The sequence below is a fragment of the Lissotriton vulgaris genome, chromosome 10, assembly GCF_964263255.1.
Source record: "Lissotriton vulgaris chromosome 10, aLisVul1.2, whole genome shotgun sequence".
Classification (NCBI taxonomy): domain Eukaryota; kingdom Metazoa; phylum Chordata; class Amphibia; order Caudata; family Salamandridae; genus Lissotriton; species Lissotriton vulgaris.
The window spans coordinates 413,627,523-413,645,647 of record NC_141698.1 but is presented as its reverse complement, the minus strand read 5'-3'; the positions used below and the strand labels follow the sequence as shown (position 1 = coordinate 413,645,647).

Here is an 18,125-nt window from a genome sequence, read left to right as displayed (position 1 = left end):
TGTGCTGCCCTGGGGCAGTGCATACATCATAATAGGGTGCATTGTGTTTGTTTGCACCTGGCGCACCTTTAAAAGGTTTGCCGGGCGCAAACAATCACAATGCATGATACGGCCCCAGGTCTAATTTTACCTTTGTGAATTGAGGCCTTAGGCTTCAGGTCTAAGTTTACCTTTGTGAATTGAGGCCTTAGGCTTCAGGTCTAAGTTTACCTTTGTGAATTGAGACCTTAGGCTTCAGGTCTAAGTTTACCTTTGTAAATTGGGGTCTTAGACCTCAGGTTTAAGTTTATCTTTGTGAATGGTGCTGTGTTTTTTGTATGAAAGCATTCACTGTTACCAATACTTATCCAATTTTTCAGATCTTTACAAAAACTTTTTGGGAGATTTTGTTTTACTTATTTCTTTCACAGTACCCATATTTCCTCACATTGTGCTTTTCCGATGATGAGCTTTCAATTAACTTTTAGAGTTGAAACATCCTTGACACCTTAGCAGAGAGGCACACCCTCTCTCAATGCCAATACATTTGTTTTGTTTGCTGTATGCATACAGACTGCAAATGAATAAAGACCAACAACTTCGTCCACTAAAAGTAAAAAGGATGTAGAACATTCAAGTTTCTAAATTGAATAGACACAGTACAAGTAGTATTTCGACAGAAAAAGCACTCTTAGGGTTGCCAGTAAGGACACAGACTGTTAGGAAAACACAGGAAAGGCCAATGAAAGCAAACATTTTTCGACATACAAAGGCAGTCAACAGATTTAACTATTCATATGAAAAGTTGTAAGAAAAAATATAAATTATTTTAAGAAAAAAGCCTGAATGGACACAGGGCGAAAACATGAATAAAGCTGGTCATTATGTAGAACCTTACTGCAATATACAAATTCTCTACTTGGGCCCTAATTCAGAGTGGGAGGAAAAAGGGTGAGGTAAATCTTGCCCTCTGTAAACAACGACAATGTGGGAAGCTAGTAGGAATATTTATCGGGTATATTGAATACTTGATATTCCCTGTTTATAATAGGAAATTAGGAATAACACTTTAACTTCTGTTTTTCACACTGAATTCTACATTTATCATATTATTCTACATGTTTTCCTCCCAGTGATTTTCACTAGGTTTGACCTGCCAAAATTAATTAGGGTCAAAATGAAGGGTGTGCTCCACCTGTAATCAGGGCTTAAGAGTGTTAATGTATTTAGAAACTTCCGTTTGGGCCTGCTTACAGTTCCCGCCATCGTTTCATTTCCACCTTACCTCAATTTGCATGGTTTTGGGTTGGATGACGTGCACTTTGTTCTTGTAACCGCACCAGACGCGGTCGTACACCACTGCCATGCAGCGGATGGAGTGGTGCGTGTGGCCCAGGTCCATTAGGTGGTAATTGCTTAAGTCCCACTGGCCATCTGCAAAGAGACAAGGGTGTAGGAGAGACCATGAGTATGTAGGAGAGCAAAATTGCAGACGCATCCCTTAATTTAGGAGCACATTCTGGGCTATGTGAGCCTAAGAAAACTTAGAAATACTGCCAAGGATCAATCCCAAAATAACCAACCCACTGATACTCCAATGAATTAAAAAGCACACCTGCAACAACCACTGTTGGCAGATAGCCCAGATGTCTTGATCTGTACTTAAATTGTGGGGGGCTGTTGCCTCCAGGAGGCTCTTTCATTTGAAGATTATATCGTTGGCGTTGGCCTAACGGGTAAGGCGCTCGACCTCGGACCTGGGGATCTGGGTTTGAGTCTTGGTAACGACGCCAAACATCCTGTGATTCTGGGCAAATCACTTAATCCCCCAGTGCGTAACAAAAATGAATGTGTGTTCTCTTGTAACGTAACTGGTGCTATGTAAAGTGCTCTGATAGCTGATTCAGTTCGGGGTAAGTTCTCGCTATATAAAACTCTGCAAAAAAAAAAATTAGGACCAGTAAGGTCCCCTTCTGAATCGCCTTGACTTTCTTGGAACTTGCAAAGCCAAGGAAAAGCTGATTCTCAACCTTGAACGAGCTGGTCCTGTCAAAGTAAAAACTGAGGTAGGGTAATTCATTTTTCCTCCTCAGTGGAGTATGAGAAGAAGGGTAGAAAGTTGGTGAAATGAAAGAAGATAACTCAGCAGGAAAAGAACTTAGTCCTAAGAACCAGTTTGTGCAGACAAAATAATGAAGAACAAACAAAACTACAGCTGGAGACAACTCTTAGCAGAGGTCATGGCAATAAAGTACAGAGTCTTTGAAGTAAGCTACTGCAAAGGACAACTGTGCATATGTACATAGGGTGAACTCATCAGGTACATGAACACCAAGTTAAGATCCCACTGAAGCATTATACAGGGAGAGCTGGGAAACAACTGGAACAATCCCCCAAGAAAACACAAAACGACAGGAGACTCAAACAATGATGGATGGTTTTGTAAGCAAAGAAAAGATTATAGGGCCAACAAATATCTATTACCAAAGTCAAAAGCAAAGCCTTGCATAGCCAAGGAAAACAAAAAACACAATAAATCCCAAAAGCGTGCCTTCAGAGGGGTCATCTTCCACTTTCGTGAGCTAAGAGATAAAAAAAAGACTTGCACAAAATAGACTTGATAGAGGTGAGAAAGGCTGACACAATCATGTCCACCACCTCAGCAGGTAGAACTCAGATTGCTCACTCAATCTCCAGGGATGAAGGTGGAGACTTTGGAGATTTGGGTGGAGGACTTGCCCCTCCCACTGCTAGATTAGGGCCTCCCGTAGAGGAAGAGGAAGGTGCAGAGACAGGCAGGCCATATCAGAGTACCATACCCTAGGTGGCCAGTCTGGTTTGATTAAGAACATCTGCACACAGGCGTGACGAAGCTTCCTCAGAACCCAAGCGACCAGAGGAATTGAAGTAAATACATTAAACAGATGCAACATTACTCCTAGTGCCCCCTGCATCATAACTACAGCACACAAGACTGTGGGAACGGAGTATTCAGGTGAACTGCAAAGAGATCCACCGAAGCCTGCCCCAAATGGCGAAGATGGACTGAACCACCTCCGAGGGAAGACCCCACTTGTTATCAGTGAGGATGAAACTATTGCATTTAGGAGTATGTATCTGTTAAACAGTACCAAGCATGTATGCAAGTAGGAGCCCTAATATTAGGTCTGATTGCAAAAGAAAAAGCAATACGCTGAGCTTGCAGGATGTTTCAGGACAGAAAATATATAAATGTGAACTATGATCTCAGTGCAATAAAACAATAACTGCTGTCCATTTAAGAAATAGATGCAGATATTTCCTGTACGTTGCTTAAGGGAAATTTCCATAGCACCCCTGCCGTTACTGTGCAAAGGTCTATTTAGTTACATGTCTTTTGTTGATTAGTCAAGAACTGCTAATACTTGGCTTTTTGCCAGGCACCTGCCCCTGATTGGCTTAGTATTGACTTATATTATCAAAGCAAATACTATACATTCTCAAATATCTGTCATAATGGCGATCCTGGATCCTTTGGCAACTAGACTCCACACAGCCATCCTTGTTGAATAAATATAAGTTGAAACTCAGACTTTTCTTTATAGTGAATCTGCTTTAAACCCGTTCTTTGCGTGCGTTGGCCAGCGGCCATCGCTAGCACTACCTCCGTAGTGCTGCGCACGTCCGTTGGCCGACGCGGCCCCACCCACGCACGGAAACATCCGCACTGTGGCAAATTCTACGCCGCGCTAAAGGGGTTAACATCTGCAAGATGGCGCAAGATTGTCAGCCTCCACGTTCAGTGAGTCCGCTATATGGCTCATGACAAGCCAAACATCTGAGATCTTGAGCTCAAAACCAAATGTTCAGGTCTTTAGTCTTGGGGCAGAGAGGGCCAATGTCCACACCTACCTACTTGTTGGTGCAACACGTTATGGCTATATTGTCCATCAGCACTTGGATCGATTGACTTTGGAGGAATGGAAGGCTGGAATGCCTTGAGGATCAGATTGGTCACCGCAGCTTGAGCAGATTAATTTGGAGGTGACCACAGGCCTCTGACCTCCAATGTATTGAGGGAACTACTCCAGCTGAAGGAGAAAGCATTTGTAACCAACAGTACTATTGCCGGAAGGGTGTGCAAAGATATCCTAAAGGTGAGGGGGTCTGACAGCAACTAACTCTGCAGGTCATGAGTTGTACCCAGGGAAATCCTAAAACTATCCTTCAGGACTCCACGATTTTGGGCCCATTGAAATCAGAGTCAACAATGTCATATTCAATCTTTGACATAATCAGACCATATTCCATTTTTAAATGCAAATAAGATATTTTGATTTGTAAAAAATATACTGCATATAATTTGAAGTATTCATGAAGGAGACAAATACAAAGTCTTCTTATGCTGATGGCACTACATGTCTCTCCACTTATCCATGTTCTAAATAACAGGCTGGCGATGAGAATAGCCATTTGTTCCTCCGCTCCATCTTTTGTTTAGTGCACTTCAATAACTGCAGAGCAAAGATCACAAGAATGCATTATTATAAACTGTTCCTATAAATCCCTGTGGGTCAGCAGAGTTGGGAGTAGTGCCTGCTGTTACTAGATTTCCGTGTTTCTTTTTTTCCTTATGTATGCACTTTGTTGTTAAATAGACAATTAGGTGAGATATGGCTTGGGTGCCAAACAAGATGGCTGCCTTGTAACATGGCTCAAAAGGGCTGAGTACATATCTATTTTTTCAAGGAAGAAGACTTCACTCTTTGTGAAAATAAGAGGCAGCCATGCTTTTAGCATCCAGAGTATCTTGCGGACACCTTAAACATCAGAACTTGTAGCGTTCTAGTTGATTTACGTCACGTTGACGTAACGTGGGGCGGCCATGCTGGCGCCGTGTGCGCGCGCAGACTAGCGCGCCGAGCAAGCAACAGAGCAGAGCGCCGGCCGGCGCTCCTCGGATGTACTTATTTAAATAATGAATAAATAAGCATAGCACATCAACCACTGGCCACGAGTCCTTATTAAGTAACATTACAGTGGCGACGAGGTCGGGAGGGACGACCAGACCGACGCCAGGAGCACAGAAGGGAGTAGCACTCCACGTGGCTCCCACGAGGCACAGGAAGACTCACACACGAGGTCACCTGGCCCATCCAGTCACCAGGAAAGCCCACCTGGATCAGCACGGTCGTGGAAAACGTCACAGCCAGCCATAATTGGACGACCTGAGGTATTGTGAAACCCGAGGAGCGTGGCAGTGCCACAGCACAGCACAGAAGCGGCATATAGGCCAGAGAGGCAGCGCGACCACAGCGTAGTCAAGGGCAAACGCGCCACCTTCCTGCATAACCACGCACAGGGAGCGCTGCGCTGGCTACCAAAGAGGAGGAAGTGGGGTCTAGCAACAAGAGCCCCCAGAGGAACATCCACACAGGGAACAAAGACAGTACCCCAGGCAGCCCCCCAGGAAAAACCACCGACGGGACAGGCGCCAAGGAAGTGAAGATGAGTACCCCGGCGGGGTATGCGATTGCACCCGTACAATTCCTACCGAAGCCCGGAGATCCTCTGATGAAGTGGGAGGACTGGAAGGAGTATATAGACAATTTCATAGGGGTTCTAGAGGATGAAAATGAAGAAAAATTCACTCCTCAGAGAAAGAAACGCATCCTGCTACTAAATCTAGGACCAGAAGGACTAAGAATATACAAGAGTCTAGTACCAAAGAAGAGAGAAGACACAGACGACGATGTGTATGCACATGCAGTGGAGGACCTAGATGAACGGTATCGCCCCACCATCTGCGTGTCAGTGGATAGATATAACTTCCAGCAAAGGAAACAAAAGGCGGGAGAAACCATCGAAGAGTACGTAGCAGCATTGAGAAAACTGGCAGCCACGTGCAAGTACGCTCTATGGGAAGATGAATTCATAAAAGACCAGGTGGTCATGCACACCACGAGCGCAAATGTACAAGACAAACTGTGGGCGAGCGGTGACACCACACTCAAAGAAGTGTTGGTCATAGTGAAGAGGGCAGAACTCGCAAAGAGGTGCGCAAATGCAACCAAGAGAGAGGTGGCCACCCCAACCATGGTGAACAGGATACAGGAAGAGGATCACCGCAAAGACCAAAGAAACAAGCAACCAGTAACCAAAGGAACCAGCAGATGGCAAGGAAAACAGGCGAGCAGTGAGAACAAGAAAACGTGCTACAGGTGCGGAAGCTGGTCCCATGAAGCCCACGACAGAAGATGTCCGGCATTCCGGGCAAAATGCCTGCACTGCGGCATCGTAGGTCACTACGAGAAGGTATGTCGAAAGAAACAGCAGAAGGGAATGGTGAAATACGTTGACCAAAGCGAAGAAGACCTTGAGGAAGTCACGGAGGAAGAAGTGGTCACCGTCTTATGCATATACGACCAAGTGTTGAGCGTGGACGGCAAGAGATCAACCAAACCTGTCCTAGACATGTCCATGGGCGGCATCACCATCACGGTAGTGGCAGACACCGGATCCCCGTTTACCATCGTGCAGAGAGCAGTGTGGGAAGAAGAGTTCCAACCCAAGTTGGGCCCGGAACTGGAGAAACTAGACATACGGCCAGTCACCTACATAGGGGATCGCATTCCCATGTTAGGCTTCCGACACCTATTGTTTGAGTTCAGAGGCCGATCAGCGTGGTGCAAACTATATGTCGCAGAGAAAGGACCCTCCGTCCTAGGATGGCTAGACCAGGGCGATCTTGGTATAAAACTCGACCCAGGAGGAAAGGAACAAATTCTCCTCACAGAACAGGAGGAATGGCCGGACATGAACCGATGGAAGAAGAACTACCCGAAGGTGTTCGGGGGTACTGTAGGAAAAATGGAGAAATTTCAACATAAGATAGTGCTTAAGGAAGGAGCCATTCCAGTAGCACACAAGGTGAGAAACGTGCCCATCGCCGTGAGGGAAGCGGTCCAGACGGAACTCCAAGATCTGGAAAGGAAGGGCATCATAGAGCCAATTACATGCGCCGAATGGCTGGCGCCCTTGGTGGTCGTAATGAAACCCAACGGAAAGGTCAGGCTCTGTGTGGACCTGAGAGAGCTTAACAAAAACATAGTGGTGGAGAAATTTCCCCTTCCCAGGATAGAGGAGATGCTGGCCAAAACCAGAGGGATTAAGTGGTACTCCACCATTGACCTTACATCGGCCTACCACCAGATAGCACTGCACCCGGACAGCAAAAGCCTAACGTCGTTCATTACCCCGTTTGGGTGCTACCGATTCTGTCACATGCCGTTCGGGCTGGCCTCGGCGGCAGCAGTCTTTCAGAAAATGATGCACCAACTATTCAGAGACTGCGAAGACGTCCAGTATTTCCAGGATGATATTCTGGTGATGGGGAGAGACAGGAGAGATCATGACCGGAAGCTAGATAAAGTACTACAAACACTGGAAGTCAAAGGTCTCACGGCAGAATGGTCGAAATGTAGGTTGGGACTGCAATCAGTGACATACTTAGGCCATGAAATTGGACAACAGGGGATCACACCTAAGGCAGAGAACGTGAAGGCCATCGCTGAAGCACCGCCGCCCAAGAACAAGGAAGAAGTCAGGTCGTTCCTGGGAATGGCGGAGTACTATAGCAAGTTTGTGGTACACTTCGCTTCCAAGACCTACAACATGAGGTTGCTGACCAGAGAGAGCACGGCGTTTCAATGGACATCGGAAGCCCAGGCAGAATTTGAAGTTATCAAAAAAGAGATCTCGGGAGCTATACCGCTCAAGGGGTACGACCCACAAGGCACCACCGTGCTCATCACCGACGCCAGCGACAAAGGGCTAGGCGCGGTACTTATGCAAGACCGAGGAAGAGGGGACATGGAGACAATCAGCTTCGCCTCCAGGGCATTGACGGAGACCGAAGGCAAGTACAGCGTCATCGAAAAGGAGATGCTAGCGGTAGTGTGGGCCACGACGAGGTTCCGGCAATTCTTATGGGGTACCCGATTCCTCCTCAAGACGGACCACAAGCCGTTGGTGAAGGTACTAACATCGTGTGGACACGCCAGCGCCACACCCAGGATATCAAAAATGTCCTTAAAATTGTTGGAATTCAGATATGATGTAGAGTACATCCCCGGGAACAAGAATCGAGTAGCAGACTACTTGAGTCGAGCAGCGGCCATGGAGCCTGGAGAAGAAGACCCAGCAGACAGAGGGGAGATGGTGGCTCTCATAGAAGACCAAGAAAAGATAATTAGCATACAAGAATGGACTGAAGCGTATGAAGAAGACACTGACATCAAGGATGTAAGGGCGCACATCATACAAGGTTGGCCAGATAAGAGAAAGGTGAAGACGAACCTTAAACCATTTTACGAAGTAAAGGAGGAACTGTCAATTGGAGACAAGGGTATATTCATCTACAGGGGAGACAAGGTGATTCCCCCAAGGAACCTCATCAACAAGTTGCTGGACTTATTACATGAAGGCCATCTTGGCATAGGGAAACTCAAGGCCAGATCGAAACAAAATTACTGTTGGCCAGGTATGGACGTAAGAGCAGAGAGGCACGTCAGAGAGTGTCCCCAATGCCAAGGGGCCGACAAAACATTGAGGCCACTACGTCCAGCTCTTGGAAGGTTCGACAATCCCTCAAATCCATGGGAAGAGTTGTCTATAGACATTTTAGGACCGGTGCTTGATGATCAGAGCACACAGAGATATGTGTGTGTCCTCATAGACCGCTACTCTAAATGGCCAGAAATAAAAGTGAGTGAATCCATGGACACTGAGAACATCTTAGAGTTCCTTTCCGAAACGTTCACCAGAGAAGGAATTCCCAAGTCCATCTTAAGTGACAATGGGCCACAGTTCACGTCGGAAAGATGGAAACAATTCATGGAGAGAAATGGCATCTCCATAAGGCACACGGCCATTTACCATCCAGCGGGAAACGGCCTTGTTGAACGATTTAACAGAGTAGTGATGGGAGCCATACAAGCGGCCATCTCTAACAATAAAGACTGGAAGAGAGCGCTGGAGAACATGGTGTGGGCCTACAGAATAACGCCCACAGGCACGGGGTACAGCCCATTTCAAATATTGAGAGGACGTGAACCCTTCACGCATGACAACAGGATCTGGAAGGAGAAGGTGGTAACTAGTGAGTGGTCTCCTGTAAGGGCCAATCTGGAAAGAGCACAAGCCATCTACACCAATAACTACAACAAACGGAGGAATGTGAAGGACACTCACCTAGAAAGAGGAGAGTGGGTGAGAGTAAGGCTAGCCACCTTACAAAGGAAAGGAGACAGCAAGTATAGCAAGCCGATGCAAGTCAAGGAAGTATATGATCGAGCGGCTCTGCTCAGCGATGGAAACGTGTGGTCGCAGGACCGCATGGCCAGGTGCAACAAGATATTGAGATGGGGACGGCAGTCCTTGGAAGGTGAAGACATGGATGACGTGAATGTGGAAGATAGGTTCAGCGGAAGTGAGCAAGGGGACGGAGCAAGTGCAAGGGAAGTGCAAGAAGGTGAAGAAGGGAGCGAGACTCCGGGAGCGGTGATGGACATACCGGGAGGAAATAAGAACGATGAGGGAGCGATGAGCGGAGGAACAGAAGATACGGAACTGCAGGGTCAAGGGGCCCGAGAGAACATTGGTAAGGTGACCAGGAGTGGAAGACAAATTGTAAGGCCTGCCCGATTCCGAGACTTTGAACTAGACTGCGAACTGTAAGTGACTGAATTTGGTTTTGATAAAAGGGGGAGATATGTAGCGTTCTAGTTGATTTACGTCACGTTGACGTAACGTGGGGCGGCCATGCTGGCGCCGTGTGCGCGCGCAGACTAGCGCGCCGAGCAAGCAACAGAGCAGAGCGCCGGCCGGCGCTCCTCGGATGTACTTATTTAAATAATGAATAAATAAGCATAGCACATCAACCACTGGCCACGAGTCCTTATTAAGTAACATTACAGAACTGCTGCTTTATCATGGTGTAGCGATCATGGGTACCCCGATCCAGAAAGGCACGCACATACATTACAGGCATCTATCACTTTCCCCGGTTGTGAATGCCATGAATGTGAAACGCAAGGTATTTACAGGGTACTACAAGTCCCAAGAAGCCATGGGGCAAGGCTGCAGGAAATAGGCGTGTAGGTGAGGATTCTGTTTCCTACTTAAGCCCCGCCTCCACTAACAACGGGGCTTGACAAACTGCTGAAGGAGCTTTCCATGGACCTGTCTCGCCGTGTTCCTGCATTTCACCGTTTGTTGGTGGTAAGAAGAAACTGCCACCTGTAGTCTTGTTAAAGGCACCAGCACTAACCTGCACCCGTTCGCTACGTCTACTTTCCGTTTCCGAAGCACCTCCGGGTCAGGAGGGTGCTCGCGTCTTCGTTCGGAGCAGAACAAGAGATCGCTCTGACCCCGTCGCGTCTTCGTTCAGGAGCAGAATGAGAGAACGCTTTCCGCTTTCCTTGCTGCTTTTCCCTGCCTTGCCCAAACAAGTGCGTGAGGCGCTTCAGGGATTACCGGCACGGCGCGTGTAGCACTGTGATCTTTGGGTGCTAACCATTTGGGGCTCAGCGCACGGAGCGCTTATCGGCATTCCCTGGACAGGTGCGGATCCCCCTTTTTTTTGGACCAGAGCGCGTTGAGTGGCGCGAAAAGTACACCAAGTCTGGCGTGTGGCACTTGAGAGTCGGAGACTGCGCATAAAGGCGCTCTCCTCTCATGGCGTAATACTGTATTATATTTGTTGTACCTTCGTGACACCTTGCTTTATCCTGATACCTTGCATACCAGCAGGGGACTTCCATCCAGTACAGCTTATTCCAGTGGTTCTCTTATTTATCTGGGAAGGAACCCTTGACCTTATTTTCAGTAAGTAACAGAGCATGTTCAGAAAATCTTAAAGTTTGTATTGTGTGTGTATGTGGTGCTTCTCATTCTCCTCTTACTGTCTCTTACATACAGGGATCTCCGAGGGTGCTAGGAGAAGGTTACCCCATACCCTGTGCTGCAACAGGATAACTTTAGTTGTTTTATCCCCTTCCCTTTTCCCTTGGATGCTTCTCTTCCCATAGTGTTGTATTTCATTGTGGTGAGGGCAGTGTTTAAGGGAGGTCGGGAACTGCTCTCCACGGCATCGTTCCTGCTGGCCGTACTTAAGGTTAGTGGCGTATGGTACTTGGCGCTGCTGACATTCCTGACACATGGACTACAATATTTCTAAACAGCTCCTTAACCTCTTTGCCACCATTTTGTGCTTGTGTGATTGGTTCCTGTTGCCTTAAAGTGCATTTCCTTCTAATTACATGTATTACAGTCTTTTCAACTGTTGAACCTCATTCTCAAGGCAGTCTTCTTTTGGAAAATGATTTCCTGATTTACAGCGCTAATTTCGAAACCATAAAGGTTCTTATGTCACCCTTTATGCGACCACCATTCTCTACTTGAATAGAGAGTTTTGATCCAGATAAAAGTACATCTCCCTGATATCATTTTTTTCTTTATGGGTGTACTACGTTTACTCAACATCCTATATTTCTAGTGATTCATTCATTGTCACATTTTCTTTCACCCGCAGGTCCTCAAGTTACACCCAATAATGAAGATCTTTGCAATTGATCAGTCTTACGGTTTTTTCTCTCCTTCATAAACTGGTCTGCTTTCTTTCTACCCCAATACTTGTTGATGCTGCTGCTGCCAGAGAAATTAATTTTATCACCTTGAGAGTTCATAAATGTTGTTTCCTTGCAATTCATTTTATTTAGCAGCTTTTAAAGTTGAATATCTTTCTCTTTTAATTCCATGTGGCATTTATAGAATCTTAACATTTTAAATTTCCTGCAAATTATTGGTCTTTCTGCTGGTGTCTCCATGGGAAAATCAAGAAAATTAAAACTATCAGATCCAGCCAAATCTCATAGCACTATCCTTTTGACAGAATATTTTACTTTTAACTTGGATAAAATGGATGACTCTTTACTTCTAAAACAAGATATGCTAACGACAAATTCTTCTTCGCTGAATGGATGAGGAACAGCCGCCTGAAGCTGAACTCGGACAAGACGGAGGTCCTCATCCTCAGATCCACCCCTTCGGCTAGGGACGACTCCTGGTGGCCGACCGCACTGGCAACCGCTCCAACACCCACCGACCACGCACGCTACCGAGGAGTAATCCTTGACTCCACACTCTCCATGACTAAACAGGTCAATGCCGTTTCCTCCTCCTGCTTCAACACCCTCTGCATGCTCCGCAGGATCTACAAGTGGATCCCCACTGAAACTAGAAGAACGATCACCCAGTCCCTCGTCAGCCGCAGGTTGGACTACGGAAACGCCCTCTATGCAGGAGTTCAACCAAACTCCTGAGATGGCTCCAACGCATCCAGAACGCCTCTGCACACCTGATCCTCGACATCCCTCGTCGCAGCCACATCACACCCCACCTGAGAGACCTGCACTCGCTCCTGGGCAACAAGAGGATAACCTTCAAGTTCCTCACCCATGCACACAAGGCACTCCACAACACCAGACCAACGTACCTCAACAGACGACTCAGCTTCTACACTTCCACCCGCCAGCTCCGCTCCACCAACCTCGCCCTCGCCACAGTCCCCCGCTTCCGAAGAGCGACCTGCGGCGGCAGATCGCTCTACCACCTCGCCGCCAAGATCTGGAACACCCTCCCCATCCACCTACGGCAGACCCAAGACCTGCTGACCTTCTGAAAACTCCTCAAGACCTGGCTTTTTGAGCAGTAGCAGCATTCCCCACCCCAGCACCTTGAGACTCTCACTTGTGAGTAGTGCGCTTTACAAATGATATGATTGTTTGATTGATGAAGCAAACCTCATCTGTGAAGGCACTTTCTAAACTCAACTCTATGAACATAAGACCCAAGATAGAAAATTCATCACCTGTCAAAACAAGTTCAATTTCAATGGAATTCCTCCTGGAAGAGATAAGGGCCCTGCTTTGCCACATGGAAGAAGCTAACAAGAGGCTAAGAGGCCTTAATGACAAATGATCCTGCACGGGTAAAGGGGTCACAGTAGTGGAACAAAAAGTCAGTGGTGTCCAGGATGTTGTCTCAAAATTGGAGGGCTTGCAAATTGAAAGGTAAGGTAATACTGAAGGCCTGGAGAATAGACATTAGAAAACTTATGGAAAATGATACTATCAGTTTCTTTCAATTATTAAATCTTAAAATATTCGATCTACCTAATTCAACGGACTGGGTGCAAACTATTCTACCAGACCCAGAGGTGTAGTATTTTTATTTCTGGAATACATTGACTTGTTAAATGTTATCCGGGAAGTTATGTCAAATAAACAACTCTATTGGTGCAGAATCAAATTCTTCAGAGAGGCTGTTGCCAAAGCGTCTGTTCTTAGACATAGGGCCTGGTCTTAGAGCTCTCAATGCTAGATTTGGTTTAATCCACCCTGTCACTTGATGGTTTCATACAAATATGGCATGGTTACTTTTGATGACCCCTGTTAGTTGAGGAAATGTATCAATGATTGCAAAGGAGCAGAGATATGGATATACAATGTTTAGCTTATGCTTAAAATTATGCTTTTTGATGATGTTTTGAGTCATATTTTGCAGGCTTTATCTCTTTCCATAGATATTATACTCCTTTTTCCAATAGGTCTCTTGCCACTAGTATTATTGTGCTTTCCGTCGTAGATTTTCAAGTTACTGACGTCCTGGCTGTCTGAAGAGAGGATATATTGTGATTATCTTTGAAGCTGCCCAGCTCACACTAAAGTTCCCCATATAGGTACATGTTTCAGTTGTTAGTTTCCGGAATGTACTTTCTCTTTTACTTGTTGTATATCTGTTTCTTTTCCTTGTTCCTTTCCCTTTCTTCTGTTTTCTATACTGCCCTTATGTTCATACCTGACTGTAATATTACTCGGACTTCTTTATCTTACTTGATGTAGTGGGGGACATCAATTCACCAAATTGCCTGGGGTAGCTGAATTGACATTGCATGCTATTTGACTTTTACTTTGACTCACCCACACATGCTTTCACATATTAACAAATTCACACACTCTTGCTCACATAAACACACCCTCACCCACAAGCATGCATACAAAATACATTTAACAGTATTTTTTCCTTACCTTAGCTTCCAGAAAGGGTCATATTCCAGCCAATGTACTGCATTTTTATTACACTAATAGTGAATAATCTTATTCACTATTTGTATAATAAATACATTGACAGAAACCAGGCAAATGGAGCTCCCCTGTAATCCAGGCACTGATTTTGCCACCTGTGAAGCCGAGGTCACAAAAGCAGTGCTAACGGCACCAAGGAGCAAGCCAGGGGTCGTAGCTGCGACCCCTGGCGACCACAAAATGACATCTATTATTGTAGGCACATGTTTCTTTATTATACTGACTTTGGTTATAATTCAGAGTCATCTCATGGAATCTGAAAGGGATTACTAAACGAATACAGAAACTGTTATTTCACATCTGTGCACAATTAAGACTGACATTGCAGTGGTGTAGGAAACACATCTCTTAGAGGATGAAGAAATTAATTTGAAAAGAAGATGGGTGGGTAATATTTTTCTCTCCCCTATCTTAAAGAAAAAGAATGGTACTATAATCCTTGTTGGCAAGAACATTTATGTCATCGATAAACTCAATGTAAAGATGATAAATACAGATGGATTGCTTTAGAACCACTAGAAAATAAAATACCTAATTACCATATATAATGTGTAAGGTGTAAAGGAATATACTTTCTTCTCCCCAGTACACATCACAGTTCCAAACCGATTACATTTTTATGAGCAAATATTTAACTCAGACATTGTTGGATACAGAGATTGGGCCTATTCTAATCACTAATCATGCACCAGTTTTTAAAGAGTTTGACCTAATTCCATATCAGGATAAATCTAATAGATGGAGATTCAATAAATCATTGTTATTGGATCGTTTAATTAAAAGGTTTATGATTTCACAAACTACATTTTTGCACTCAGTTCGTACTACAACATGTCTGTTCAAATCATTTTGAACCTCTTTAAAGGTGCTGTTTACCATGACAACCACCCTTTTACAAATTAACCTATTAAAATATCTGGAAACGATTTAGAGACCTTAATTGTCTGAAATGTACTTTTCCTACTTAGAAAAGAATGAAAGCCAACAACTCAATGAAATTAGAAGAGGCCCTGGGTCCTGACGATTTCTCGAATGAATTCATATCTCAAATGAATTCATATCTAAATTCTCCAATATTCTGTTCCCTAAAATACTTTAACTATTTTAATTTCATAATTTGCCCAAGGAGCCTTTCAAGGAGCATTAATATGCCTCATATCCAATAATATTACCTACAAGATCTGTGTGAAGATTATTCTGGTTATTCATCTGGACCTCTTGTTACCTTAACATATTGGATACGAACAAACAGGATTCATTAAAAGCCGATTTTACTCAGACAACACAAGAATCCTCTTAATTGTTATAAGCAAATTGTAAAACTAATGCATCCTTTAGTGACTATTACACTAGATGGAGAGAAAGCATTTGATAGGATGAGTTGGGATTTTATTTATGATTCATTGAAATAGTTTGGGTTTATGTCCCAAACCAAGGCAACTCATTTTGTTACTGTATACTTCTTCTAAGCCTGCAATCTTTATTAATGGGCTTATTTCTGAATACATTATTTTGCCAATGGATATAAGACACGGTTATCCTTTGTCACCTTTATTCTTTATTACAGCCTTGGATCCTTTTCTCACCACAATCAGATAGATCATGGGAATACATGACTGGAGTTAGGGTGAGAAACATGTACATCTGTTTATGCTAATAATATAATTTTATTGATATTTAATGTCAATATTCAAATTACATTTTCCACTTTTTTCAGGGTAGATTTTCTGAGGATTGTGATAAGTTTGCTGATCTTTTCTGAGGTTGAGTTTGGTTGCTGTAAATGGCTCTTATGGCAAGGGCGTGTACTGGCTGGGTGGTATGAGGGGCTTTCAGGGTGGAGCACGGTACATGCTGCATTTCATCAGGGAGTATAACAGAGTTTGGGTGAAACAGATCTTGCCTCTGGTGAATAGACTGATCTTGTAGAAACTGATTCTCCTACCTTGTTTTTTTACTTCTCCAGAGTAACAATAGTACTGCATAGTTGTATCTTCAAGGCTCTCAATAAGTTGCTGTCAGACTCATTCTGGTGACACAAGAACAGCAGGGTGGCCCTGGGCAAGTTACAGATGCCAGCCTTGAGGGGGGTTTGGTGGCATCAGACTATGAGCTTTAATATTCAGTTGCAAAGCTGCAATGGGTTGCTTGTTGGAGGAGTGTGGCTTCAGACGGCTGAGCTGCTATTCTTAGGTGAACCTGGGGCTGGAAAAGCATTATTGTCCAAGCTATTGGACACATGCAGTGACCCGTGCCAGGCTTCCAGACTGTTCACAGCAGCTAAATGGAGCTTGAAGAGGTGTTTGTCTGCCACTACGACTGGGTTGGTTTACTTACCGGCATTACTGCTGCGGTTCTAACCAGGATTGAAGAGCTAGGGGAGTAGATATGTCTGGGACTGCTTGCAAAGGGCTGGTGTGACAGTGTTGTTAATCCCTTTGGAAGCCAGATGAAAATGACATTTGATGACACTTAACTACACTAATACAGCACTGGGAGGGAGATGTGGGTTGACAGCCGACTCCCACTGAGAGGGGGTTTGTAAAGAAATGTTTTTTCCAGGGTTCAGCCTTACTTTTTGCTCAGCTTTTTAGTAAATTTGTACTTATGCTACTGGTCTTTGACTCTGTAAGAGCACGGAGTCCTGCCAAACAGACGTCACGGCAAATGCTTTGACCCCTTAAAGGGTATTTGTCTGACTGTCCCACCCACACTTGGCATAAGTTAACTTACTTACAAGTCCCTAGTATATGGCACCAGGTGTACCCTGGGCCTGTAAGTTAAGTGTCCCTCGTAAACTGCAGCACTAGTTGCGTCATCACAAGTGTGACAAGGTAAAACATGTCACCAAGACTGCCATTGCTGGCTCACAGAGCAGTTTCGACACTGCTAACTCAAATTTGCCATTAAAAGTAATGGAAAAGCCCAAACGTCCCTTTTTATATCAGTCACCCCTAATGCAGGCCTATTTAGCCATAAGGCTGGGTGCTGTATATCAAAAAGTAGGACATGTTTTTACACGTCCTGACAGTTAAAACCCCACATTGTCATTTTTGCTATAGAAAGGCTAGTAGCTACATGGCGGCTCTGGGGTTACATGGTTACAACTCAGCAGTGCTAATTTCTGAATAGCACTCCCAAATAAGGTACTTAAAATGATCAAAGGTAGTAGCAGGCACTAAAGGGGTCATTATAATGGCGGAATGACCGCCACTGCCGGGTCGGCAGTGCCTGTCCTTCCTCCATCACTAAGCTCATTACCCACCGCCAAATTAGGATGTCGGTGGGTTTCGCGGCGGACGCAAAGTCTGTCCGCTGCTTTTCCGCCAAAGGCAATCGCACCGATTGCCTGGCGGATGGTGCAGGGCCCCTGAAATAGTGGCGGTGCCTAGCAGGCACCATCCACCAGATCAGGATGTGGATTTGGGAAGCCCTTTCCATGGTGGTGATGCCGCCATGGAAAGACTGGCAGGGATTGGGTTTGGGGGCCCGTTGCGGGACCCCCTTGTGTGGGAGGGGAGGTGTGTTGCTGCACCGGGGGGTACCCATGGTAGCCCCCTCATGTCCATGCACCAAGTGGGAGGCACTGCTTGGTGCCTGTCACATAGTGCAGGGAAATGCGGTGCATGCACTTTTCACATCGAGTGTGGTGCTGCAGCTACAGCACTGCCCGCAATGTGAAAAGCCCAGGATGCGCCCACCTGTATGGCGGGCGCATACTAATCACAGTGGTGGGACTGCTGCATGTCTGGCGGGCAGTCCCAAACACCGCACCCCTAATTATTGGGGTTAAAACATTTTTTTTTAAAATTTAGTTCATAGATGGCTGCAGCAGATTTGCATGCATCCAAGGCATACATATTTGAACAGGAATTGGAAAATGAAACCAAATGCATTCAAAGATGTCCGCCATGCACAAGACTATGTCCATGGAAGCCATTTTTGAACTGCATTTGTTAA

General features: G+C 45.3%; 1 protein-coding gene across 4 annotated transcripts in view; it reads right to left on the bottom strand.

The window, feature by feature from the left end:
* MAPK8IP3 (mitogen-activated protein kinase 8 interacting protein 3) overlaps positions 1–18,125 on the bottom strand; it is a 599,057-nt gene that overhangs the window by 140,692 nt on the left and 440,240 nt on the right. For all 4 annotated transcript variants that reach the window (XM_086941240.1, XM_086941238.1, XM_086941239.1 and 1 more), the window contains one exon: positions 1,265–1,413. In XM_086941240.1, the coding sequence (XP_086797366.1) occupies positions 1,265–1,413 (149 nt within the window). The remainder of the gene's footprint in view (positions 1–1,264; positions 1,414–18,125) is intronic.